Here is a 27,387-nt window from a genome sequence, read left to right on the forward strand (position 1 = left end):
CAACAGACTTTCTTGTAAAGTAGCTACCAGGCTGCTCCCACCCTGTGCTGGCTCCGTGTGCCTGCATCCTGCCTCCAATCACTTTGTTCCACCTCCAAGCAGCTCCCTGCTAGGGCAAGCCAGGAAGTGCCAGGAAAAACTTTGAAGCTGAGCTGACCAAAATCCTGGACATTTGATCATATTTAAAGAAAACTCGTGGACCAAGATCAGACAGTCTAAAAAGGGGACACATCTGGAAAAACCCAGACATATGGTAACCCTAATTATTCTCTCCAAACTGCCTGCCATTTGGTAAGCAATTGGAGGTATATGCACCCTGATCTCCAGTCTCACTCTCCCCTGTCCACAAGGGTTTCCAGCTGAATTCAGAGCAACAGCTCCTCATCTAACCTTGCCCTTTAGCCAGCTTTTATCAGACAGTTCTGACTTGAAGTAGCTGTTACTTACTCCATTAAGTCCTTGGTTTTGCACAATGTAGCACTTGTTTCCTTTAAGACAGGAGAGACCGATTCCCCTTTGTGAGGAAGCTTCCTTCAAGGGGCTCGGGAAGGCTGTAAAGTCTAAGGACCATCCCTTCCCCACTCAACAGAATGGGGTAGCAATGAAGCAACCAGGTAGTCCTCTTGCTCTTTACCTCTGCTACGCAGACTATTGTCAGATACAGCAGGGGAGAAAAGACTTGTCCTTATGGACAACCTATCCATTGTTGCTTTCCAGCACTATTGTCATTACCTTGGCAGTGTTAGGGTCTTTTCTTCTGCCCTCTACTGCTGCTGAAAGTTCAGCTGCTGAGCTCTAAGCCACTAGCAGACTTCAGCCATTTTCTTAGCCAATATTCAGACTCAGTGTTTAACTCTATAGGGCTTTGTCCTATTGTGAAAGTAGGAGTTGGTGAGAAACCCAAGGAGGAATGGCTGTCGGCTGAGATAAAGGACCTGTGGAAAGTGGGTACACCACGGTGGTCTGTTAATGACTGGAAAGTTTGAAAAAGGAAACTGTTGGCTCCTTAAGTAACATATCTGTAAAGGATCCTAAGAGTTGTGACTGGTGCTAGGAGAAGGATTGTGTGGTGCCCTCCACACCTCCACCTTCTAGTTTCACTTTCAGCTTTAATTGTAACGCTTTGCTTTGATTCTGCAGTTTTAAAGCAATTGAGAAGAGCAGAAGCTTCTGACACTAGGTTTAAATGTAGGAGCAGCCGTCTGACTAAAAATTCATGCAAAACAGCATCTGTCACTGCTACATGCACTGAGTCAGCATAACACATGGTGACGTGATGAATTATGCTTATGGGCTTCAGCTTGATTTCATCCACTGGCTAGCACTGAGCTTTATGGAGTTGCTCTGGGATTAGTAACTTGGAATGCAGTTGCCACCTTAGGCACTAAGTGCTGACAAGTCAGGCTCTCAGGAAGCTCAGCTAGTTGGGAGTTGAAGCCATGAGTTTGCTTTATGGTATTGCAGTAGTGCACATGCTGCTGCTTATGGTAAGCAGTGGAGGCCCCAGTGAAAGAAATGGAGCGACACAACAAGTAGAACATGTATGAGGAGCTGTGCAGTGGTGTCATCCTTCTTTCCATTTAACCAAGCCTTAGCTTGCAAGTCAGACCATATCGTGTTTTACTTACCTTGCCTTGGGCCAGCTTCTCTCAGAAGTTTCCTCCCTTAACCTCTTAATCTTTTAAATATTTGACATTCTGCAGTACCTTGAATTCTATCTGTATATTAGCTGGAAAAAGTCTTTCCTCACTAGTTGTGCTTTGGGAACAATTGCTATAAGAACAGCCCGCACTGTTCAATTTCTTTATTAGCGACTTGGACAAGGGGGTGAAAAGCACCCTGTTTAAGTTCACAGACGACACCAAGCTTTGGGGTGAGGTGGGCATGCTAGAAGGAAAGGAGAGATTACAGCGGGACCTGGACAGGTTACAGGGGTGGGCAAATGAAAACAGGATGAAATTCAATACTGACAAGTGCAGGGTGCTGCATTTGGGCAGTAAGAACCAGCACCATACCTATAGGCTAGGGAACTCCCTTCTTGAAAGCTGGTGGCAGGAAGAGATCTTGGAGTCTTTACTGACTCCAAGATGAACATGGGCCAACAATGCGAGGTCACAGTCAGTAGGGCTAACCGTACCTTGGCGTGCATCCACAGATGCATCACAAGCAGGTCCAAGGAGGTGATCCTCCCCCTCTATGCGACACTGGTCAGGCTGAAGCTGGAGTACTGTGTCCAGTTCTGGGCGCCGCACTTCAGGAGGGATGTGGACAGCATCGAGAGGGTCCAAAGGAGGACCAATCGCATGATCCGGGGACAGCAGGGCAGATCGTACAAGGAGAGGCTATGGGACCTTAACCTGCTCAGCCTTCGCAAGAGAAGGCTGAGGGGGGACCTGGTGGCTGTCTATAAACTTACTACGGGGTGTGCGGGCCGGGAGCGGTCTGAGGCTTTCGGGGGCGTGTGGCGGGCTGTGGCCAGCAACCCTGGCACGTGGGTCGGGGAATGCAGGCCAGTGGACTAGAATTAGGCACGGACGCATAGCAGTTCATTAAAGATTATTTTACTGACACCGTAGATGGTCGCGGTGCAGGCAGGAGAAAACTTCGCTTAAGTTGCAGTTACAGATAGGAAAGAAGAGCGGACAAGTGTTCTAACCGCGAACTCTAGTCCAAGGCTGGCTGAAAGCTCTAGAATCGCGAGCCCGTCGAATCAACCGGAGAAAACAACTCAGAGTAGAGCTCTGGATACACACACACACACGGAGTTTGCTAGGCTCCGTGGAACGAGCGCACAGGGAAGCGTACGTCCAGGGATTAGGCGGCGACGGGGAGAGGCTAGAGGTTGATCAGGCCCCTATATCCTTCTTAAGGCACACGCTGGGTTTGTTAGGCTCCGCAGCGCTTAGAGTTCTTCACAAGATGTGAAGTCCTCCTTCTCCTCCTCCAGATGGTTGTGGAGTCCTCCAACTTGGGCAGAAACCGCTCAAGCCTCTTATACAGCTAGCAAGCCAATCACTAGCCGCCACGTGGGAATAATTTAGAACTGGCCAATAGTGGGACACAAATTTGCATGCGAATGGCAGGAACTCCTTTGCACCGGGGTTTTCCCCATGCAACTGAGAATTGCACTGTGAAAAGAAAGCTCCTCGTGGCGGGAAATAATTCTGCAGTGCCGAAGCACACACAAAATCATACCCTTGGGTTATGACAGGGGGGACCAGCGGGGATTGGGAGAGACCTTGTTCCCCTGAGTGCCTCCTGGAGTAACAAGGAATAACGGCCATAAGTTGTTAGACAGTAGGTTTAGACTAGACATTAGAAGGCACTACTTCAGTCAGGGCGGCTAGGATCTGGAACCAACTTCCAAGGGAAGTGGTGCTGGCTCCTACCCTGGGGGTCTTTAAGAGGAGGCTTGACATTTACCTAGCTGGGGTCAATTAAGCCCAGTTTTCTCTCCTGCCCAGGGCAGGGGGTCAGACTAGAAGATCTACAAGGTCCCTTCTGACCCTACTTCTATGAATCTATGAAGAAAAATCATGGTTTAGAAAAGTCTCAAGTCAGAGCAGTTTTGTATCAGAGCTATTGTGAAATCTGTTATTTTTTTAGCACGCACACACTTTGTATTTAGCAACTAACCTGCTCCTTCCAAGTTTGAGCACCCAAATATTGCATACAAATTACAACTTTCAGCACCCTCCCCATAAGATTCACACTTGTACAGGGCTTTCATAGTTGATGTAACTTTCCTATATAAGGCTACTTCAGCGTATTTGTGCTTCTTAATACTCAGGGCTTCCTCTTAAACCACTTTGAATAAATAAATAGTTAAACTGCTACCTGGCCATAAATCTTACAAAAGCTTATGCATAATTTCAGCATATACATTACAGTATATATTATAAATCCTTTTACACTATAATAGTTTCCATTAGATGCAGAGGAAAGAATTTTCCTCAAATCTGGGAATGTCCTTGGAAGATGAATATGCAGTGGAGGTTTAGCAACTTTAATGACAGCAAAGGTTTGCTTAGTTATTGGGGTCATATAAATTATGAACACACTTGTGAACTTATCATCATAGGTAAACTCCCAGAGAGGAGCATGTGAGGGAGTCTCAAGTGAATATGGGTACTTCTGCACATGTGAACTAGGCATCTTTTTGCTTCTGCTCAAGTAATCCTTTTAGGATCTTGTGATACTAGACAGTTACATGACCCAGTATGGCAAAAATGCCACAACCATAGCCTTTCACACAATGAAGCAAAGTTATGGGGACTAGAAGCTATAGGTCTCTGTGACCTTGCAAGTTCAAGGCTGTGTGAAGCACAGCTGGCTTTCAGGAAGAACTATCTGTCCAATTCCAGAACCTTGGATGCTAACAGCAAGACAGGTGTTCGCTACCATGGGTAGCAGCACCAACACTGACACTGAAGTTGCAGAATGTGGAAAGACTGGGATAACTGCAGTATACTTGCATTAAGTGTCTGTCTTTTCTATTTTCCAGGAGTTTTAAAACTGATATCAAAGACAGAACCACCATCTTTTAAGCTCTGTGATCTGAACTTAAACATTGACCATGTCTATTATGGACCATAGCCCCACCACTGGAGTGGTGACTGTCATTGTTATTTTGATTGCCATTGCAGCCCTGGGTGCCTTGATACTGGGCTGTTGGTGTTATCTGCGCCTGCAGAGGATCAGCCAGTCTGAGGATGAAGAGAGCATTGTGGGAGAAGGAGAAACCAAAGAGCCTTTTCTTTTGGTACAGTACTCTGCTAAAGGACCTTGCGTTGAGAGGAAAGCTAAGCTGACTCCTAATGGCACAGAAGTTCATAGCTAACTTAAAGCAGCATAATGTGTATCTGGACTACATCTGAGATGTGTGTAACCAGCAGAAATGATACTGTGAAGGACTTAAACATACACATGCTGTTCTCCTCAGCAAACACCTTCTTGAGATGCAGCATGTGATACAGCTTTGTTGGTTTGCAACTGCATGCACTGAGATATTATACTTTGCATCAATCCTGTACTTCAACTGCTTGGCTCTAGGAGCAGACTTCCCTGCTGTAAAGTCCATTGCCGGCAATGGACACACAGGGATATACTGGCAAGAAGTTAATGGCATTTTTGTTACTTGAATGTTTAGCTGAGCCTATTGATTGAGCTACTACTGTAATGTGAACTACTTGAAACTGTGAACTGTGAATAGGCTGCCAGGAGTTTTGCTCTATGTTCCACAGACATGGAAGTGGTATGAAGTAAACCCAAGTAGTACACACTTGGACTTCTGAGCCACGTCACGATAGATGGGATTCCAGACCTTCAAAACCAAATCTGCAGTTAAAGCTCGTTTCTACAATGAAGTTCTGAGTGCAGAGCCATAAAGACAGAACTGCCTGGTTTGGGTTTTGTTTTGTTTTTTAAACAGCTTATGGGACTGATGCAGAACACTTTCCTTGAATGCAGGCATGTCATTTCCTTAGGGTGTCTGGGCAGAAAGCACAGGAACTACAAGGAAAAAAAATGTACCTTTTTTCTTTAGGTAGATTAAGCTATTAGCTGCTAATACTGTGAGTGCTCTTAACCATGTAGCTACTGCAAGGAAGCTGCCATATTAACCAATTCCATCCAATCTGGGAACTAATGATGGTTACTTAACTTCATAGATGGTCCAGAAGGTTTCCAGAAGAGTTAACATGGCAGCAGAGCAGATCTTTCCCTTCTGTGAGTAAGCATGTTAACATTGCAGAAGTGGTTCTTTTTCACTAGAACTGGCATAAATGTAACTAGTCTGACTTTTCCTGTAACCGCTGTTTATACGTGTACCTAGCACTGGGGGCATATGTAAACATGAAGAAACAGCCTGTTGTATAAGCCCTTTAGTCTAACATGAAACTGTTAACTGTAGACTACATAACATATTTTGTAGATAATTTTGTTTAGTGTCACTGTAGGACAAGTGAAGTCTGTCCTGTAACAACTAAACTTTGTGGGTGGGAGGGAAGGTTTTGGATGGGTTTAAGTGGAGGGTAGCAGGGGTCTTCTTCAAGTCTGGTGCAGGTTGAAGTATGTTTTTTTAAATAGGAGGGCCTTCCTATTTCCTACTTTCCCTTGAGGTTAACAAAACTGGTAACAGATGCCTGACCTACAGAAATATAGACAGTAAGCGAGGTTCTAAACCACCATCAAAAGATTACATTTAAAATGTTCCACAAATCCTATGTAGACAGTGTTGAAATAACCCTACACGTAGATAATTCCCCAGCTCTTTGCAGACATAGTTCATACACCATTTGAGGGATTTAATTAAATGCTTCAACTGTTATTTGCCAGTCAAGCCAGTTCTGAGATGCATAGTGAACGATCCTGTTCTGGGGACAAGCTGTTGATGCAAAAACTCAACATTTCCCAATGGTGGAGGAAGTTTCAGACTAAATACCAATAAGTAACAACTGTAAACATCTCTAATAATTACAAAAGTCTTTTCTGGCACGGTAGGGCTTAAGCCATCTATTCCAGAGATTGATTTGATAAGCTTGTTGCACCCTGTTCCCATTCTTAATTGTGTGTGCATGGACTGAGCTGAGGCTGAAAAAAATCAGAATGCTCTTTTTTTGCTAGCTAGCCTTTGCAGCGAACTAGCTCAAAGAAGTTCAGTGTTCCTGGACTGGAAGCTCTCCCATTAGCCTCCAGTGCAGGGGTGGAACACAACTGCCTGGGAAGAGGGAAGATGTCCTCATACTCTGCTCCAAAGCGACTGGGTTTCATTTTAAAACTCCAGATTCTAAATTGTTTGAGACAGTCAGTTAAACTAAACTTGTTTTTAGCATCTCAAAACAACCCAAACTAAATTCTGAGCAGAAAAGGGGAGGAGTAAACAAAGACACAAGTTTAAGTAGCCAAGATGAGATCAAATATTTCTCCCTTTTTGTACCTTGTCTCCATGTAACCTTGTTCTTTAACACTGTCAGAGGCTAAATGTGGAACACACAAGTGAGATACAGTGCTGCTGAAATACTGGAATAGGAATGATAGACTATTTTAACCACTCAGTAGTTTTTCATTCAAGTTTACTAAATACACAGATTCAGCATTTCCAATCAACTCTGCAAACAAAGGAAAATGCAGTGGAGACAGAGTTTCCGAACTTCCTTAGAAAAGTATAAATGAATTCTTCCTCTAGGAGATGTGGGAGGAAGTCAGTGCAAAATAGAAACTGGTCCTTAACAGGAGGTGCTTCACACTGCTGCCCCAAGAAATTAGCATTAAATTAAGTGACACTGAGAAGAACTATCCAATTAGTGCAATAGTAAAGTGCAAAGAGCATTTCAAATACTGTTCTCAGTTTAAGAGGCTTCGAGACATGGGTGTCTTAAATTCTTTAAAGCATTACAAAAATATTCCAGTTTGATTTTTCTAGGCCATGGGGAATCTTTATTTACAATAAATTTCAATAAAATTTGCATAAATACCTTCCCAATACAGTGTCATTTGTGGATTTTTTTTCCTGTAGTTTATAAGTAATTATTCTGTCCTGTTCTCCTTACTCTGCTCAGTCACTCTGGTGTCAATATTGATATCAACTCTTTCGTCATGTAATCTGTCAGTAGCTGTTGGAATTGTCCCAGTATTGTCATCGGAAAGCATTTCCTCTGAGAGAACATATTTCTTATTTTCATCTTTATTCTCTAGTTTCCTTTCCATAGATGCCACCAAAACTCTTAGTAAAGCATTCTCTTTAAGGAGGTTTTCTGATGCATCTGCTAATTCTTGAAGCTTTTCAGCCATTTCTTCTAATTCTTTGTTCTTCTGTTCACAGATGGTCTGTAAATGCTCACTGTGAAGCTGGAGGGTCTTACGTTGCCTTTCTAGTGTGTGTTTCTGCTGTTGTAATCTATGTTCTTCTGCCCTGGATTCTGAAAGCTGGGCTTCAAGCTGCTCATGGGTCTGGTGTATGGCACTGACTTCTGATCTTAATTTCTCAATCTCTCTCTCTAGATGGGAGATGCGTCTTTGTTGTAATGCTGCCTCTTCTTTCTGCAGACACTCTTTGGTGCAGGACTCCAAGTCAGATGCAGATGAAGGTTGGCTTGAGTAACGTAAAATGAATTTAAGCAGATTAGGTACGGTAACTGAAAAATCTTCAGGAAACTTCACACTTTGGTCCTTCCTAAGAGGAGAAAAAGCCCACATACCTACAGTTAAAATACTGCTGTAAAAATGTTTCTACCAGTACTTAAAATTGACCAAACTGCATTATACACAGGGTGTCAAATATAAGTGACATCTAGACATGTTGCTGGGTTTTCGGTTGTAGCCATGTTGGTCTAAGGTCATGGGCAGGCAAGGTTCTTTGGTTAGATGTGATATCTTTTATTAGACCAACTGAGTAGTTGGGAAAAAGTTCTTAGCAAGTTTTCGGGCGCGATCACCTTGGAGTCTCAGACAAGCAGAGACTCCCTATTCCTGAACAAGGGTGACTGTGCCTGAAAGCTTACTAATAAAAGATATCACATCTACTCAAAGATCCTTGCCTGCCAGTGACATGTAAAAGAGCTCAAATTTAACTGCCATACACTCTTGCTTAGAGTACATGGAATTGATATTTTCTTGTTCTTCCCTTATTAAACCTTTGCGTGTAATATAGTCTAAAACGATACAGAAAAACAAGGAAACCAAAAAAAGAACGTTACGATTGAGCCACTGCAGGACTTGAGTGGCTTGGTCTTACAGCCTTTACTAGTTTTTGTATTTTCTCTCAGTTGATCTTGATAGAAACGCACAGCAAAGCTTCCGAAGCTTAGAGTAGGTGAACTGAAATCAACTGTTTAAAAAAATTAAAAAATCCACAACCTAGAAAACCTAAATATTTTGCACAATATTTTGCAATGCAGCATTACTTTTTGTCACTCATTTTTAAGTACTTTTACTTTAGTATGAATATAGTGATACGCTTGCCAGAAACACCACCATTTGTCATGGTTAGGTTACTAGCAGTTAAGAGACTGAAGAAAATTCTACAAGGTGTTCCTGACCGCATGGTGATTTAGTACTTCTCACATAGACACAAACTTTTTTTTTCGCTGAGAGGTGGCCCAAGATGATGGGTACATGGAAAGTATTATGCATTCCGGGTGACAGCCCTTTTCCCGAGGGGGCCAGTGCCTTTAGCTCCCCACACAGTCAACACCTATGACTTCTCATCTAGGAGGAGACTTAGAGCAGCGAACAATCTTTGGTGCTTAAAGAGGAAAGTTACATCAGCAACTAATTCTCATTTCAGAAACTAAGATATCCTTTGGTATAAACAAGCTAGAATTGGAAGATAGCTTAAGTGCAGTAACCAACTCGTGAGCTTGAAAAATAAGATGCATTCATAAGTGTGGTCAGTATCCTTAAATTTATTCCAGTTTTCTCCAGGAAATTTGATCCACTTGATGTGTGAAATCTCTTGCCCAAATCGACATCTCCAAAGGTACTTCTTCAAAGCTTTTCTTTTCTGTAAGTATTAACACACTAACTGTATAAATTTCTAAGCATGCACTTTTGTGTCTGGATGCTAGGTACTGTTGCAAATACAACTTGAGATGCTGTACCTAAGAGATGGAAGAGAGATAATTTTGCATTGTCCCATTAAAATGTTGAAATGGAAATCTAGTCTGTATTAGCTCATTTTTCTCATGTTCTTGAACAGCCATGCTATAGCCTTAAGAGTGTAACTGTCAAAATTACTCATTTGTTTATAAGCTAAGTGTGTACATCTGCATCACTTGCCACACCAAACTTCACTAGTGTTAATAATGAGCAAAAAATTAATATACTTCTTTCAAAATTGTGCTATTTTTGTATTTATAGGGATTAAAAAGGATTTGGATATAGAAGTAGCTCTCAAACATTTCTAGGAAAGAGATCATGGTTTCTTTCTATGTTGAATGTTCACCTAAGTCCTTTGTTTGCCAGATAGTACCTTAACAGGAAACTAAATGTAATTTAAGTGGCTATTCCTAGAGAAAAAAAACCCCAGACTATTTGGTCCATCACGTAGGATTTGAAGAGAGGTATCTGCATAAGTTATCTGCCCAGCTGTTATGAGGCAGATGTGTACATGAAGATCATAAGATAGGAAAACAGGGCTGACCTCAGTCATCTAGTCCATCTCCTGCTCAAGGCAGGATCATCCCTGACTAGACCATCCCAGCCAAATGTCTGTCTAACCTGATCTTAAAGTTTCCAAGGATGGAGATTCTGTAGTTTTCCTAGGTAGCCTCTTCCAATGCTTGACCATCCCCATATTCAGGAAGTTCCTTCTAATCTCCAACCTAAAGTTTGCCTGCTGCAGCTTGAGGCCAGTGCTCCTAGTCCTGTCCCCTCACACACAAGAGAAAAGCCTATCTCCATCCTCTCTGTAATCACTCTTCAGGTGTTATCAAATTTCCCCTCAGTCTTCTCTTCTCCAGACTAAGTAACCCTAGTTCTTTCAGCCGCTCATAAGTCTTTCCTGCTAGGCCCCTATCATTTAGTTGCTCTGCACTGGACTCTTTCCAAGCGTGGGGCCCAAAACTGGACAGAGTACCACAGAAATGGAGGTTAGGAGTCTGATACACCTATTCTAGAGTTTGAATACTTCTTAATGTGAGAAAGTGGGAGGGGGTTCAGGGGAAGCTGGATCACACACAAAGGAACATCCTCTCACCATAGGGCCAGACACTAAGAGGGGGCTGTTGGGAGGCACAGGTGACCAAGACTATTGAATGAGGGGCCCATAAGGCAATAGCATGTGTTCTGGTAAACATCTTTCCCTTGCATGCATGGCCCATGGCACTGACAGAAAGGGCCCAAAGCCAAGGTGTCAGACTTTGGTGTCTGAGATGTGTATCTTGCATGATCCCCAAAACACCTTATGGGAAACTGAGAAGGCTGGAGGGATATTCCTGGGGGCATCCATGAGTGCTCTGAGCCTTACCTATCCTTGGACACTAATGAAGATGAGCATATAAAATCCACTAGTAGTGCTGATGGCATCAGTACTGAGGAGTGGATTTTCAGAGATGTCAATTCCAAAGATGGAAGTACCTAACTGGCAATTTAGGTTCCTGGGGTATGAACATGGCCAGGGTTCCTGGTTGTTCAGGGGGCGGGGAGGAGAGGTCCTTGTAGATGTATGGCCAGTGCTGGATGCCTTGGTGCAAGTAACAGGGATCGCTGCCACACCTGTCCCTTTAGTCATCAGGTCTGCTGATAGCTAGGCCCCACGAGGAAGAGAGGTATTCTGCAGTGCTGTAATGTTGATTTTTCACCTCTCAACAACCTGACAGAAACTTTGTCAGAAACCCCTTGCAGTTGTACAGTTTTAATAGGGGTCTTGTGTGAGGATAGACATCTCTTCCAAAAGGAGTGGGTCTTCATACAGGATTTTATTCCTTGCTACTTTGTCAGACAGGGGGACGTGCTCTTAGGTTTTATGGAAGCATGACCAAAGGAGTCCTGGGCTCCTGGATCCAAAGTTGGCCCCAATCATTTGCTCAGGAGTTATATCTCCTGCCTTGCCCCCACAGCTTTGTGAGTTTGGGAGGCAAAGAACTTATATGTAGCATTTTCCTGGAGTGTAAGATTCTTCTGGATGGTCAAGGCACTCACTAGGATATCCCTGCCATGTGAAGGAGAAATGCATCGCACTAGGTGATACTGTGGCACTATTTGGGGGTGAGGGAAGTCAAGCAATAGCTTCTTCAAAAGCAAGTTGCTAAAAAGCACTGACCTATTAAACTACTAAACTATTCCACTGACCTATTAAACTATCAAAAACTACTAATAGTAGTAGTAAAGAGTTTGGCAGTCTGGGAGACGGAAGCAAAGAGCTGTCTCTCGAGCTGAAAAGATCTGAAGTACAGCTGGCATACTCCACCTTTTCTGCGCTCAGTGTGAAGCATAAGGAGTGAGGGGATGCACATATGCCATGTTAATAATGCTGTCCAAAGAATGTCTCTTGAGGCTGAGCCCATGAAAAGTATGCTACATAGGAGAAAAGAATGAAAAGATCTAAAAAAAGATGCATGACAGACTGTTTCCTGGATGGACGGAAAGTAAAAAAATCTGATGAGAGTGGATGACTTATGTGCCTCCTATCTGCAGGTCCAAATGTAGGGAGGGCCTTGTGCCTCAAAAATATCCTATCACTTCTATAAAACAAGTGCTACTTCCAATTGTAAGAATGCTCTCCAATAAGCTGAAATAATGTTTGATTATTTTAATTCTTTTCACTGGAGAGTAGAACTGATTATGAAGTACTGTTGTCTCAAAATATTCTCTTTCAAATCCTGGAAAATATTTTCAAATTAGTTGACGTATGGGATAGTTATACGGGTCCCTTTTTAGTAATGATTCAAAAACTTGTGCCAAATGAGGGTGCTGTTCTTCAAAGCTAAGCTATTCTTGGAATAACAAACAAGCAGCAATGATGCAGACACTTCTCTGACCCCAGTCTTGTGTCACTTAGAAGCCATTCATCAGTGTACCCTTAATGAGGCTTAGCAGAACTTAATGAGGCTTAGCAAAAAATGCAAAGTCCACATAAAGACAAAACACTATGATGGATATTATCACTATTTGAATGCTGTCATTATAGGCTGACTTGGCACAGACCTTGGTCACATGAACAGAAAAAACTGATCACAGCAGTAGGTTATCTTCTACATGGACCAACACTGAGCTGCGATGGGACACGTTGCTAACAGGTTACACAGGTAATATGGTAACAGCAGAGTGATGGTGACACTTATGAATTTTGGCTTCCATCTTAGCCTCTGGAGAGGAGTGAGTCCACTGAGCACAGACTCCTCTGCCCTTCCTCCTCCCTATCAAGCTTGATTGCTTTTGGCTACACTTCCTCTATATTACTAGTAAAAATAGCCAATAATATTAAGAACACCAGCGACATGATGTAGCCCTGCCATTTCCCAAAACTGCTATTTGACACTGAAAAGGCCTGTACTTTATACAAATTGCTTCTAAAACTTGTAGTTTGCAGGAAACAAACCCACTATAAACAGTTTACAGAGGAAATTCTTACGTGATATAAAACTTCATTTATAAGTGTGACTTTTGCCTGAAACCCTTGAAAACTCTGGCAGTGCCTGATGCATGTTCAGAGATTGAAATACAACTCAACTTTAACTAACACTGCAGGAAGCCCATGGTTAGCATTTGCAAAAGGTATTTTTTCTTCTCTGGTTTGTTAAAATTGCTTAAACAGAGTCCATCTTCCATTAAAGATCTGCAGAATTTCAAAAAGTGTTAATAATTTCCTGCTCAGGCAGATGTTCAACCACAAATTTACTTCCCTTCAGATGCATGCTTTTATAGCTACCTGTTTTTTCACCCTCAAACCATAATCTGTTTCTATTTGATATTGAAGTGAAATGCATGTAGTCACGTTCTTTGTGGCAATACTATGATATCATAAAACAATTAATGACTTTACAAAAGAAGCAAGAAAACCAGAAAACGACTGCTAGAAAAAGCAGCTCCGGTTAGCAGCAGAACACTGTGATTTGCACGTAAGAGATGACTAAGTAAATTGCATAAATTAACCTGAGGTTAAACTGCATGTTAAAACTCACTCCAAATGAGAATTCCTTCAATTAAAAAAAAGAAAGGAGAAAAAGAGAGATTATTATGAAATTGTCCATATATAAGCAGCTATGTTTTCTGCCTCCATAAAATATGGAGGTGTGCTTGTCTGTGTAGCCCAAAGAAGTCTTCAGGCACTCCAATTCTGCCATAGTTATAGGCAAGTGAGAAAAGTTGACTGTGGCAAAAATATCAATGCAAAACTGTGAGCAGGTGAAATCTGAGTTAACGTCACTTTTGACTGGTGAAAATTCGCACATTCCTGTTCAGTTTGGCTATGAAAAAACTGCAGAGCAGGATAAAGGATTCATAAACTCTAAGGCTGGAACAAACTATTCTGATCAAAGGATGCAGTAAGTCGCCCTTTAATTCCCACTGGTATTATTTATTTTTAACTTCTGCCTATTTGAATTTTTATATTTATTTTAACTTCTGCCTATTTGCATTTTTACTTCCTATTTTTATTCAATTCTTGATTCCCTCATGTATTTAAAATTCCCCCCCTTCTAAAATTCTCTTAACAATGAGATCAAGATTAGTTCAAGTAGGAAAGATGCTGACCAACCCATATCTGTTTAACTGTTTGTGATGACAAGCTTCGTTTACTGATTTTCTAAATCTTACTACCAGAATCCCCTTGCCTCCTTTTTTCTCATGGTCTTTCATCGATTCCTAACTCACCAGCCAAGCACTGCTACACAATCAAATGAAGTAAAATTAACTACGAAATAATGATTAACAATACATATTGTTGTTTACAAATAAATCTTAACAAATTATTAAACAATGACACTTCAGGATAAGTCATTATCCACAAATCATCATCTGTTCCCAAATACCTACTGTATTTACTTTGTGGCCTACCACAAATACTTCTGCCCAAAAATCAGCCCTCCAAAATTGGAATGTGTGCCTTAACAGGGAAGCCAATCTTTGCTGGCGTAGAAGCATGAAGCCACTGTGCTGTAATGGCTGCTGCTTCTACATGCCAGCAGGCAGCCGGGAAGTCCAGTTTAACCTTCTCATTGTCATTGCCAAATTGGCAGCTGTTTTTGTCTGTTCAGCCAATTTGGCAGTGGCTATGAAAGAGTTAACATTGTAGCTTTTACCAGTGAACTGGCTGACGGTGAATGAACTGCTGCATGCAGTCAGCTCTTGGTCATGACTCTGGACAAAAAAATGTCTTCACTCTTCTGCCTTTCAAAAATAAGTTGTGCATCTTAATAGGGAGGAGGCATACGGCATACAAGAAAATACAGTATTTTAGAAGCTACAGGAACTGGCAGGAACTGTACATACGTGAAAAGGAACCACTCCTTGGCTTTCACCTCTTCTGAGGCAAGTCACCAGATATATTTTCAAACTCTCAGGAAAGGAAGGAAAATGTGTATTGAGGAAAGAAATAACATTACCTGTTCTGAGGAAATAACAAAATGGTTGGGAGACGATCTGTCATAAATTCCCATGGGAGGTCATTTTGAGAGACATCAATTCTGCAAAAAACAAAAAACAAAGCAAAAAAAGGAAAAAAAGAAAAAAAAAAGAAATTGATAAAGAGATCAGGCACTGAATATTCCAAGCATTACTCTGAATTTTGACATATCATAATCTGAAGGTGATGAACAGACAACAGCAGGTAGGAGAACTCAAACCTAAATGTATTCTATTACAAGAAATGTTAAGCTGAATCAACACATTACATACAACATTATGGATAACTATTCTCAGTTTAGCAAACTGCCATGCACAAAGCTTTGGCTGCTACTTTCCTGCCAGAAAAAGAAATTAAAAAAAAAAAAAATCAACTTTTTCTTACTCAGTAATTAATGAAATCCCATTACTGGTTACCATATTTTGTTACAGGAGCTCATTTCCTTGAGACAGACTGGTATACCAAAAGCAGTACTATCAGTACTATGCAGAAAGACTGTATTCCAGCATTAAGAATTTTCTATTTAGCAAATCTGCCGAGTGTCCTCTGTCAGGTACATTTTATCTTGTGCAAAAGCTGGGAAGCCGTCTTAATTCATAAAATGGAATACCATCCAGCATTTAAACTAAAAAACTAAAACAAAACAAACCCTGCACTTAACCACATAACACTCAACTGCTCTGGAAGCAACATATACATTTGTCAGCACCTCTTGTTTGCAACAGACAGGTTTCTTCCTTCAGCAAAAGAAACACCTTGTGACATATCACAGCAAGTAGCCACCTGGCATCATTATGTATCATTTACTTCAGGACACTATAACACTAAGTTTAATGTCATTTCTGATGTTCTGGAGGGAGACGGACTTATTCTTCTTGTCGATTGCAATGCCAGAGTCAGAAGGGACTTGAACCACTGGAATGGAACCATCAGCAAGGAAGGAGTAGGAAAGGTCAACTCCAGCAGCTTCCTCCTCTTGACTAAATGCGCAGACCATGGACTCACCAGCACTAACAACACCCTGTTCTGCCAGAAAAACAGGCACAAGACGTCATGGCAACACCCACAATCTAAACACTGCCACCTGATTGACTATATCACTGTTTGTGTCTGGGACTGCAAAGATGTCTGCATCACCCGAGCTATGCTAGGAGCTGATGATTGCTGGTCCAATCATTGACCCATCCACTTGGTTATGTTACTCAAACTGGCTCCCAAGTCACAACTGCAGCAGAAGCAATGCCAATAGAAGATCAACGTCAAAGGACTCAAGGACCTAATCAAGTGAGATCTCTTCTGTGACAGGGGCATGCTCCCAGGCCTGATCTCAATATCAACCTGCTTCCTGCCTATGGGCAAACCACCCACCTCACACACCTGCCTGTCACAACCCAAAGTTGTGGTTTTTCTTGTTTGTGTGTGCTTCAGCATCGCTAAATCATGTTCCCGCCAAATTGCAGCTCTTTTGCACGGTGGAGTGTTCTGCTGCAACAGAGAACCCGTGTGCAGGAGCTTTTCCCGCCAGTTCTGTAGCTTTCTTTGCATAGTGCATTTCTTTTGCATTATAGTGATGCACGATGCAAAGGAGTTCCTGCCATTTGTATTTAGATTGGTGCCACATTATTGGCCGGTTCTAAATGTAGGCATACGTGGCGGCTAGCTATTGGCTTGCTAGCCGTACAAAAGGCTTGGGTAGTTTCCGCCCAAGTCGGAGAGAGAGAAAGCACGTGGAGTTCGCTTCAACAACTCCGGGGGACCTATTTACCGAACCCTCGGAGCCTTAACAACTCCGAGGCAACTAACCTCTAGCCTCTCCCCATCGCCGATCGCAGTCCAGACGTATCCCTGTCCTAAGGACCCAACTGTCGAACCCACGGAGTCTTAACAGCTCCAGGGGACCTGGGAACCGAGTAACACTCACGGAGATACAGCTGCTCTGTGGGAACGAATTCTTGAACCCGCAGAGCCTGAATCACTCCGGGGTCAAGGAACCGAGTTTATTAGAGTCCTCCACCGAGAACTCAAGCGGAGCTGAGCCTGGAAAGCTGACCAGCCTACACTGCGACCACCTTGGGTGTAAGTAAATAATCTTTTCAATCAACCATTACGCCTCCGTGACTGATTCTAGCTCGAGTGTACCAAACCGCGCCGTGGTTTTTCTCCAGCCCCGTGTACCCGGGCTGCCGGCCACAGCCTGTGTGCACAAAGACGGGCCCGGCTCACCCCCGGCTCGCACATGGCGACCCAGATGGGATTGGGAGAGAACTCGCACATGGCGACCCAGGCAGGATCGGGAGAGGACCCGCACACTGCCATGCCTTGTCTTTTAATTAGGATGTTAATTAGGTGAAGGCTGACCTTTGAGTGCCCAGCTGTATCATGGGCCGTATGTACACACTCCGACCACCCCTTATCTGTGAGGCATGGGACACGTTTGTCTCACTGTGTGTTACATCTCCAGCTCAAGACTGGGCCAAATTGGGTATACAGCCAAGTCTCTCTCACACTGCCCTCTTGGACCACACACGCACTGCCCCCCTCTCACTGGGGCCTCTCACACTGCCTGCTCTCACCAGGCCTCTTTCATGCATGCCCCCTCCAAGGCATTGCCCTGCTCCTCTGAGCACCTCCCATAGGCCATCAAGGCTTTGCTCTCCTCATTTTGGCCAGTCCTAGTGCAGCCTGCGACAGTCATCTGAACTAAGCTGGGCAATTAACCAACTATAGACCAATTTCGCCCCCTAGCCCCTCACCAGGCCACTTTGCCCCCTCCTCGGGCCAACACTCAACTGCTATGCTGGGGGTCTTTCATCCCTACAGGCTCAGGTATCCCCCCCTGAACATACCTGGCCCCATTTCACCCTCTCATTAGGGCCCAGGATCTTACACCCCCATTAGGGCTCAGGTGCCTCTTGGTAGGCATACCTGGCCCCACTCCTCCCCTCCAGTAACCCACTGGATGATGGGGGCTGGGGTTATTGAGGCACCCTGACCCACCTTTCACTGGGGAGGTTAGCGGTCTTGGTATTTACATGGGGCTGCCCTGCCACCGGCAGTCCCACCAGGTCGCCCTTCCCCAGAAGGGTGCAGGCTCCTCCTTCCCTATAGCCCCTTCCCTGACCTCTGGGATGTTCCTGAAGCAGTAGCTCCATGAGGTGATGTTCCTCCTTTGCTGTCTGGTAGCAAATTGCTGCCACAGCTCAGAGAGCTGGGCTCTAAAATGGCTGCCCTAATCAGGCACCTGCTGGCTGCCTGCTCCAGCCCTTAAAAGTGGCGTCACATCTTCCATCAGTGCCTCAATGAAAAACTGGCGAATTCCAATCAACAATGGGAAAATATCATCAGCACTTGAGGTGTCTTCAAGTCCACTGTCATCAGCACCTGCAAAGAGACACTTGGATGCTTTACCTGGAAACATCAAGACTGGTTTGATGAGAAAGACTGGGAGGTCCAGGAGTTGGTCAACTGCAAGTGCAAGGCCTTTTGTGTTTGGCAGAATGATGCCAACTCCAAGCAAAAGAAATGGTATCACCAACAAGCCAAGGCAGAGGTCCAAAGAAGTACCTGCAATGTGAAGAACATGGTGGGAAGACAAGATGAAGGACATTCAATAGCTTGCTGACAAATGCGCATGTTTTTTTCCCAGTGCCACCAAAGCCATCTATGGTGGAAGCACTCAGGAACCAACCTCCTTGAGACCTGAGGATGGAGGAGATCTGATCAAGGAAAGGGGAGCCATCAATGCCCAATGGAAGAAGCATTCTGAAGACCTTCTCAATCGCAACCCTCTTAGTTAATAAAAGTGTTCTCAATTCCATCTTTGAATCCCTCCAAGCCTTGATGAGGTAGAAAAGGCATCAAGCAGATGAACAACAAGACACCTACAGGAGATGGAATCCCCACTGAAATCTTCAAGTAGGGGGTGAGAGCAGTTTATATCACAGCTCCATTCCCTCATTGTAAGGATTTGGAATGAGGAGAAAATCCCGGACAACCTCAAGGATGCCATGATTATAACAATCTTCAAGAAAGGAGACAAGTCCGACTGTGGAAATTAGAGGGGTCGCCTTGCTGTCCATCACAGGAAAGATCATTGAGAGAACCCTCCTGAATCGTCTCCTTCCACTTCCTGAAGAGCTCTTCCCAGAATATCAGTATGGGTTTAAAGCATCAAGAGGCACAACTGATATGATCTTCACAGCTAACCTGCTGCAGAAAAAATGCCAGGAACATAAACCTCTTTACGTGTCCTTCTTTGACTTTACAAAAGCCTCCAACTCTGTCAACTGAGAAGTGTTGTGGAAGATCCTTCTGAACTATGGATGCCCACTAAAATTCATCACCATTCTTTGTCTGCTCCATGGTGTTATGCAAGCAGTGGTTCTCAGTAATGAAACCATCACAGATCCCTTTGGGGTAAAGACAGGAGTTAAGCAAGGCTGTGTCATCACTCCAACACTCTTCTCAATATTCGTTACCGCAATACTACATCTGACCAACAACAAACTTCCAATTGGAGTGGAGCTAAACTACCAAGTGGATGGTAAACTACTTAATCTCAGCCGACTGAGTCAAAAGCAAAACCACCCCAACCTCAAATCATTGAGCTCCAGGATGCTGCTGATGCTGTAGTCTATGCTCACTTGGAACCAGACCTTCACATAACCGTTGATATCTTTACCAAAGCATTCAAGTTTAATGTGTTCTGGATTATTTTACAAATTTGGGGCCTGGCAATTGATAATAACAGAAGAAAAGTTTTGTATTTGAATAAAAGTTGACAATAATCTATAGCTGCTTATAATTCCAGCAGGTGGGCTTTGAATTAGCACTTTTAAAAAATCTCTTAACAGCATTGACTCTGACTACACCTGCTCATTAAGCCTGGGACTTATCTACGTGTGTTTTTTTACGCTTGGACTATCTGTTTAGAAATTTTATAAATGTGCATAGGCAGGGTCAGGTTCTCTAGTGACCGAGAACAATACAGGTGGAGAAACCTCAATACTGAGGCAAAAGATGATTATAACATTATAAAGGCAACCCCCACTCAGCACTTTTAATTGGTTCCCAAAAAAACAAGCATTAAGCAGAATAGCATTAAGTTAAACCAATTTTCCCATAAAAATTGATGTAAATAAATACAATTTGTTAATGCGGCTCCCCACTAATACTATAAAAAATCATTTAATCCGGACTTCTAATTCAAACATCTAATTCAAACTTTCTAATTCAAAGCCAAATTCAACGCTCTACAGACCTCATTCTGGCATTCACCTGCTTCAATTTACTTCAAGACATCCAATTTTAAGCTCCAGCGTTAAGCTTTTGTGCTGTTTTTTCTCAGCGCTTGCAGTTACAGAGTTGGTTGCATGTTTCTGACTCATGATGATTGATTTCAAGGGTCAAAATTAATTGCTAAACAAAGAGCACAAAAGTTTTTGACGAACCAAGATGGTGAGACAAACAAACTGGCACTAAACTGCACAACGAGGCTATGCACCACCGATGTGCTGTGGCACTAGTGTACACGCCCTGATGCCAGCTGTACGATGCCCGTGAGCGTTATAACAAAACTCATTGAGTGCTAAGTGGAATCGGGTATCAATGCAAAACAAGCATTATAGTGAAACAGCGCTAAACAAGGGTTGCCTATACTTTATTCTTAGAAAATAAATTGTTACAACCTTATCTGTGTCTTGCCTGAAGGTTAAGAAGCATCTACAATTTTATATTGGATGCCTGGAGAACACTTTTTTTGGTTTTTTAAATGAGCTGTTCAAAGCTGATTAAAGTAATTCTAAGAAGTTTCTGCCTTCCGTCATTCCAACAGAAGACTTAAAAAAAATTAAAAAATAAAAAAGCCTGTTCCAAACACTATTTTATATGTTGCCATTAGGTGCTGAGGGAAACAGCTAACATCTTATTTATCTCAAGGAAAAAGCTACTCTAAGATAAGCTGCAAGCAGACAATCCGTATGTCAGTGTAAATTACACTAGTTTATCCTTCTCCCCATTCCTTCAGAGGTACTACACTTGACTTGGTGAAGTTAACCTCGCGGTGCAGGTATTTTATTTGACCAGGTCCTTCCTTACCAAACTGAAAGACAAAAGCCAATTCTCTCCAATGGTTGTTAAGAAAAGGCAACAAAGCTTACTGTTAAGAATTAACAAAATTTCAAGACTATTTTGAAAGACATTTTCATAAAAATGGTAAGTGTTAGAAGGATGTTGTAACCATGATGGTCCAGAAATTATGAGACACAAGAATGCACTACATTCAAAAGCCTGTCTAACTTTATTCCAACCATATAGTTGGTCCAAATAAAAGATATCACCACAAAAATTGCTTGCATCTCACATTTTAATAAAAAGAGATTTATATAAAATGTAAGATTGTTTTGATTTATAGGAACAACAATGAACTCCTATTAAACCCTGGTAAACCTAAATGGCTCTATAAGGAAACTGGCTGACTAGAGGTTAAGATTCTAAGATTTTTTTTCTATAATTTCTTGTCACAACAAAGGCAATTATAATTATGCTGCATACTATCCCAGGGAGATACAAGCGGAGGCCCTGGAGCACCCTCCTGCGGTGGTACCTGAGGCAGGGCTGACCCTCCTGAAGAAGAAAGAGAAAAGCCCTGGAGGTAGGGCATGCTTACCATTTTCAGGAAAAGCGGAGCCAGGCGAGTCACGCCGTGACAAATCACCTGCGCAGTTTGTCAGCCACTTTTATTGTTGGCTGGAAGTGACATCGGCAGATTACATCATCAAAAACCACCGCCTGGCTGACTTAAAAGCCGGCAACGAGGAAATGGAGGGGAGAGCAGCAACACCAGAAGACAGCAAAGCTGCTCCTCGGGCTGCACACAGCCTGTGTCAGCAGCTCGGCAGGGATCTGGACAGAGACCCAGCAGAAGGGTCCAGGATCCATTAAAAGAAGCATCATCCTGGATTCGCAGGGCAGCCGGGCCAAGGATGATGGCGTCAAGGGACCCTGGAGCCGCAGACGCCAGACCTGTGAGTGGGGTGGGCTGAGGCCCCATGCCCCACCTATTCCTTTTCTCTTTCTTAATTTGTTTTGAGTTTCACAGAGCCCCAAACCAGGGAGAGGGGCCACGAGCAACCTTTCAGGTCAAGGGGAGCCGAGGCAGCGCAGCAGACTGCTATGCTTCAAAAAAAGACCTGACGCGTTGACGAGGATGGTCCCACGTCCTGTGGTTATCCTGTGTGGAGGGACACTGGGAGATGGGCAGGGGAAAAAAAAGGAGGGCAGGTGACGACATCCAAGAGATGGCCGGAGATCCATCATCTGGCTGAGGTCTGGCGCATGGCTGGGGTGTAGGGGAGGTGGAGCCCCAAGAACACCTGCACCCAGTCTGCGAGGAGCCGTGAGAAGGACCCCCACCACTGAAGAGGAAGTTCAAGTCATGGCAGGCGAGTGTTAGGGCCTCCCTTGGGGTGAATACAGCCCAACGCCTAGGCCTCAGGAACACACCCTGTGGCCGCACTGGGTGTGCGCTCCAAGGAGGCTAGAGAGCGCCTACACGAGGCCAGACAGGTGCAATACTTATTAAACAGAATACATATTCCTGAACCAAAAATGCTACTAACACCGACCCACAAGTGCCTGAATTAAATGGAAGGAGGACAACAGCTCATTACAAATCTATTCAAACAGAAAAGAGTCCTATGAAATTATAGAAAGAGGGGTTTAATAAAACAGCATTTTCAAATGAACAAGTGATATTCTCTTTCTGCCACTATCCTCAACTTCCCAACCCAATTTATCTTGTTTTACTCTTTTAAGCAAACAACCATCAGACAGCAAAGAGAAAAGGGAACAAGAAAAAAAACACACTGCACCAAGAAGAAGCAACCTCCCAGTTTAGATAACACCACCAAGGGCTCCTATACATGTGCAGGGAGGCGGTAATTCCAGCGCATTGGAGCAGATTAATCGAGTCTGCTGGTGCGTCGTAATTTGCCATCTATAAAATACTTTAGTTATCTATGCTATGGCAAGACAGGACTTTCTAGTAATGTTAAGTTTTTTGGTCTCCTCCAAGAGCAGAGCTACTTCTAAAGGCATAGCTTTAAAAATCTCCAGAGGCATAAAAAAAGATTATGGATGAAATGCCCACTGATTACTGTTTGTGGTCTTTATTTTGTTTGGTTTAATTTTTAATTCTTCTTTTCTCTTTTTATAATAAAAAAAGGTCACAATTAAAGACTGAGATCATTTTGCTAGCCTTTAAATCAAGATATCCCATAAAGCAAGGGAGAACGATAGTTTGGGCCTGTGGGCCACATGGACAGTTTTGGGGAGCTGCTGGATGCCAGTCAGCACTTCCCTCCCCCTGCCACCACCTGGAGCCCATGTGCCTTAAAATTCACGTTAGAAAAGATGACAGAAACCCATATATATGGTACTTTTGTACCATTCCAATATAAAAGCCTTAGTCTGTCTGTCTCTGTCTGTAACGCTCTGGGCCACCTGTGCATGCGCGGCTGAGAGGGTGCACACTGATTGGCTGCGAGGGCCTGGAGCATTATGGACAGGGGGCGAGGGAGCTGACATGCCACCCCAACAGAATCCAGCTAGATCTAGACAAATTATAGAGATGGGCAGGTGAGAATAGGATGGAATTCAACGCAGACAAGTTCAAGGTACTGCATCTAGGGAGAAGGAACCAGCAACACACCTATAGGCTGTGGAACACCATTCTTGTCAACACGGTGGCAGAAAGGTATCTTGGAGTCATTGTTGACTCCAGGATGAGCATGAGCCACCAATGCGAGGAAGTTGTCAGTAAGGCTAACCGCACCTTGTCGTGCATCTACAGATGCATCACAAGCAGGTCCGGGGAGGTGATCCTTCCCTTCTATGTGGCATTGGTCAAGCCACAGTTGGAGTGCTGCGTCCGGTTCTGGGCGCCGCACTTCAAGAGAGATGTGGCTAGCAATGAGAGGGTCCAGAAGAGGGCCATTCACATGGTCAAGGGACAGCGGGGAAGGCCCTACGAAGAGGGGCTAAAGGTCCTGAACCTATTCAGCCTCCACAAGAGAAGGCTAGGAGGGGATCTGGTGGCTGTTTACAAACTCACCAGGGGGGACCAGTGAGAATTGGGGGAGGCTCTGTTCCCCTGGGCACCACCCAGGGTTACTAGGAATAACGGCCACAAATTGTTAGAGAGAAGGTTCAAGCTGGACACCAGGAGACATTACAGTTAGGGCTGCCAGCCTCTGGAATGAGCTAGCTCCCAAGTGAGTGATGGACTCTCTTACCTTGGGGGTCTTCAAGAGGAGGCTAGACAGATATTTGGCTAGGGTGACAGGACCCTGGCACCCGTTCCTGCCTGGGGCAGGGGGTTGGACCTGATGACCTGTTTAGGTCCTTTTTGACCCCAATCACTATGATACTCTGAAGAACAGCCAGCAAGGAGGGGGAGGTGGTGGGGAGGAAGGGAGGGAAGGAGAGGAGCAGGAAGGTGAAGGGGGGTTTCTGTGGCAGCGCCCCCTGCTGCCACTGCGCTCCCCAGCCCCTCCCCCCAGCCCCAACAACAGCCAGCAGAGGGGGAGGCGATGGGGAGGGAGGAGAGGGGGAGGAGAAGGGGATGTTGCATGCCATTGGGTGTTGGTGGCTGCTGCTACATGCAAGCTGCCCTCCCACCCTGTTCCTGGGAGCTGGCAGCAGCGTGGGGTGGAGCAGCAGGGAGTGGTGGGGAGGCGCGTGGGGCCGCACCGGGAGTGGCAGGGGGAGGAGGGGGGCCCATTATGCTGAATGTGAGGTGTGGGGGGGGCAAATGGGGCTGGAGGCGGTGCGGTAGCACTGCGGGGCATCCCACCTGCCCTGTCATTCATGATGGGCAATTTGCAACTCTCTCTCACATATGAGATGATGAGCTTACTGAAGTCAGTTGTAAACAGGCTACATTATAATAATACTCTTCACTGGGTTCAAATATATCCGATTTGCCCAGTACTCAATCTTATTTTAAAATTAAATAATGGTGTACTGAAAATTAAAGGCACCATGTGAACTTTACAAATTATATAAAACAAATACGTTCATTTCTGGAAGTCAAACTGGTCACAGCAGTACAATTGCATCACTGTGGAAAATTAAAACATTCATTTACCTTGCCACAGTGAAGTTGTCTGGAGGCAAAAACCGAGCCAGCTGAATAAAGATGTGGTTAAGGGAAGCACAGAATCCACACCATTGCGCATAATAGAGTAGCAAGACATCCTGAGAGGTAGAAGGATGAGAAATTCAGTTAGTGACCAGAGTTTACCAGAAAGCAGAAATAGTCACCAGTATGTTAAACAATGTATCTAACCTACAGAGATGGGGGGAGGGGGGGGGAAAATGTACACTTGTTGTGTTTACACTCCTGTCCATGAAGCCATGGGCCCAACTCATGGGATACCCCCATAGCTCCTGAAACAGAAGGGAAACAGCTGTTTTAACAGGCCTCAGGGGACTTTGACATAAAGGAAGCATCCTCACCAAATGTAAATATGGTACAGGTCAGTGCCATCCCCAGTAAAATACTCTGATGCAGGGGACACATTGAGAGTATTTCTAGATAAGACAACATGGCCACTGTCCTGTGTCCTGCTTACTGTCAGAGTGGCTCAGCAGCAACAGCCAGGTACAAGTGAGCCTTTAGGGCGTTCTAACCTCTGGCTGGGAGCTGGGCCGGTCCATGACGGCTTCATTATGAAGGAAGCATAAGGTTAGCATAAAACCATTTTTAAACCTTCAACCATCTCTGCACCAAGATCAGCAAGGAGACGGGATCAGGAAGGAATTTTACCCCATGGTCAGCCTGACATGGACTGTGTGGACTTTTGTGTTCTTCTGCATCAGGAAGTGTGGCCCTCATACTGGGATCTATTTAGCATATTTTAATAACTTTTGCAGCAGCAGGACATTAGCCACCATGGTCCCCCTGCTTTACCTGTGGCAGATGAGGGTATTATATGTCTTGAGTTATGTCAGGGTTGACCCTGTAGTTTTGCTTAGAGGTTAAACAGTGGATTTGTATAGGGTGGTTTGGAAAGGGATGATCCTGCCTCAGGCAGGGGACTGGACTAGATGCCTCTTGAGGTCCCTTTCAGACCTTCTCTGCAATTCTGTGACCTGGGTCTGATGAATAAAACAAGTAATTTGACTTTTGGCTTATAAGACTGCAAAAACACAATGCTGTTACACTAATTTGCCAACAAAACATAAGTGGTCCTGTACTCATTTTCTGTCATCCTCAGCAATGTCCTTATATTAAAAACAGAAAACTAGATCAGACAATCATTTAATTTCCATTAAATAACGATGGAACTTGAACTATATTCTGGTTGTCATGATTGTTCTGCAGCTTTCTATTACTATTTAATGAACTGTGACTATATGCTTTAAATGGGAAATCTACGTTCCAGAAGACAAGCAATTTTCCTAAAGCTAGCCCAGTAGGCACCAGGGTTGCTGGAAGCTGAACGCTGTACATGCATTTATTCTCTATTGTGCCAGTGGCCAAGGATTACATTTAGTCTTTAATTCAATCACTCCTTGAAAAATCAAAGTAATGTGATGCCCTTAAACATGCCACCACACAAATAATTTTACCCTGTGAAATCAAAATATTTTTACCATGGACTTTTTTTGCTATGCACTTTTTAAATACTTCTTTTAGTTTGTTTTACAACCTTCCCTTTATTCTATTACATCTGCTTTCCAGTCACTATTGTTCATCATTTAATTTCTTAATTCCTATAAAAATGCAAATGAATCCCCCTGCAACTAGCGCGCACACTGGTCATATTTGGCCTATAGAAGTGCTATATGTTCATCATCTTTTATCTCCTTGGACCTAACAACCAGAATATGTTCCTGAATATGGCCCTTGAACTCTTAGTTTTTGACAGCTGCCACTGTGAGAACCAAGTCAAATTAAGGCCTCTTCTTCCCCAGAAATATATATGTATATTATTTAAAAAAGAGAAATAAGCCTCTGAAGGACTATATTTGTGAGTTGTGAGAAAGTAGCACTTGGTATAGCTGAACAAGCAGCCTTCCAGGACTCAGTTAAACTGAATTTTTAGCAGCTTTATGCCAAAGTGGGCCCAGGAACTGGGTCTCAATTAAAATAATTTGGAAGTATGAGATCTTCTTGCATGCAACATACCCCCTTTCCCCAAAGACTAGCTGCTGGAAATTAAGGGATGTAAATATTGTTTAAAAATTATCCATTTAACCTCCTCTAGTTACACTGGTTAAATGGTTAACCAATAGCACATACTCAGTCCCAGCTGGGG

The 27,387-nt window shown here is 43.7% G+C and overlaps 2 protein-coding genes across 6 annotated transcripts in view; one reads left to right on the forward strand and one right to left on the reverse strand.

The window, feature by feature from the left end:
• Positions 1–6,912, forward strand: part of SNN (stannin) — a 16,265-nt gene extending 9,353 nt beyond the window's left edge. For all 3 annotated transcript variants that reach the window (XM_006015518.3, XM_025203368.1, XM_025203362.1), the window contains one exon: positions 4,505–6,912. In XM_006015518.3, the coding sequence (XP_006015580.1) occupies positions 4,577–4,840 (264 nt within the window). In that variant the 5' untranslated portion in view covers positions 4,505–4,576 and the 3' untranslated portion in view covers positions 4,841–6,912. The remainder of the gene's footprint in view (positions 1–4,504) is intronic.
• Positions 6,913–7,409: 497 nt separating this feature from the next.
• TXNDC11 (thioredoxin domain containing 11) overlaps positions 7,410–27,387 on the reverse strand; it is a 114,408-nt gene continuing 94,430 nt past the window's right edge. For all 3 annotated transcript variants that reach the window (XM_006015519.3, XM_025203353.1, XM_025203356.1), the window contains 3 exons: positions 25,212–25,321; positions 15,045–15,125; positions 7,410–8,173 (listed from right to left, as the gene is read on the reverse strand). In XM_006015519.3, the coding sequence (XP_006015581.1) occupies positions 7,528–8,173; positions 15,045–15,125; positions 25,212–25,321 (837 nt within the window). In that variant the 3' untranslated portion in view covers positions 7,410–7,527. The remainder of the gene's footprint in view (positions 8,174–15,044; positions 15,126–25,211; positions 25,322–27,387) is intronic.

Source organism: Alligator sinensis, unplaced genomic scaffold, assembly GCF_000455745.1.
Source record: "Alligator sinensis unplaced genomic scaffold, ASM45574v1 scaffold73_1, whole genome shotgun sequence".
Taxonomy (NCBI): domain Eukaryota; kingdom Metazoa; phylum Chordata; order Crocodylia; family Alligatoridae; genus Alligator; species Alligator sinensis.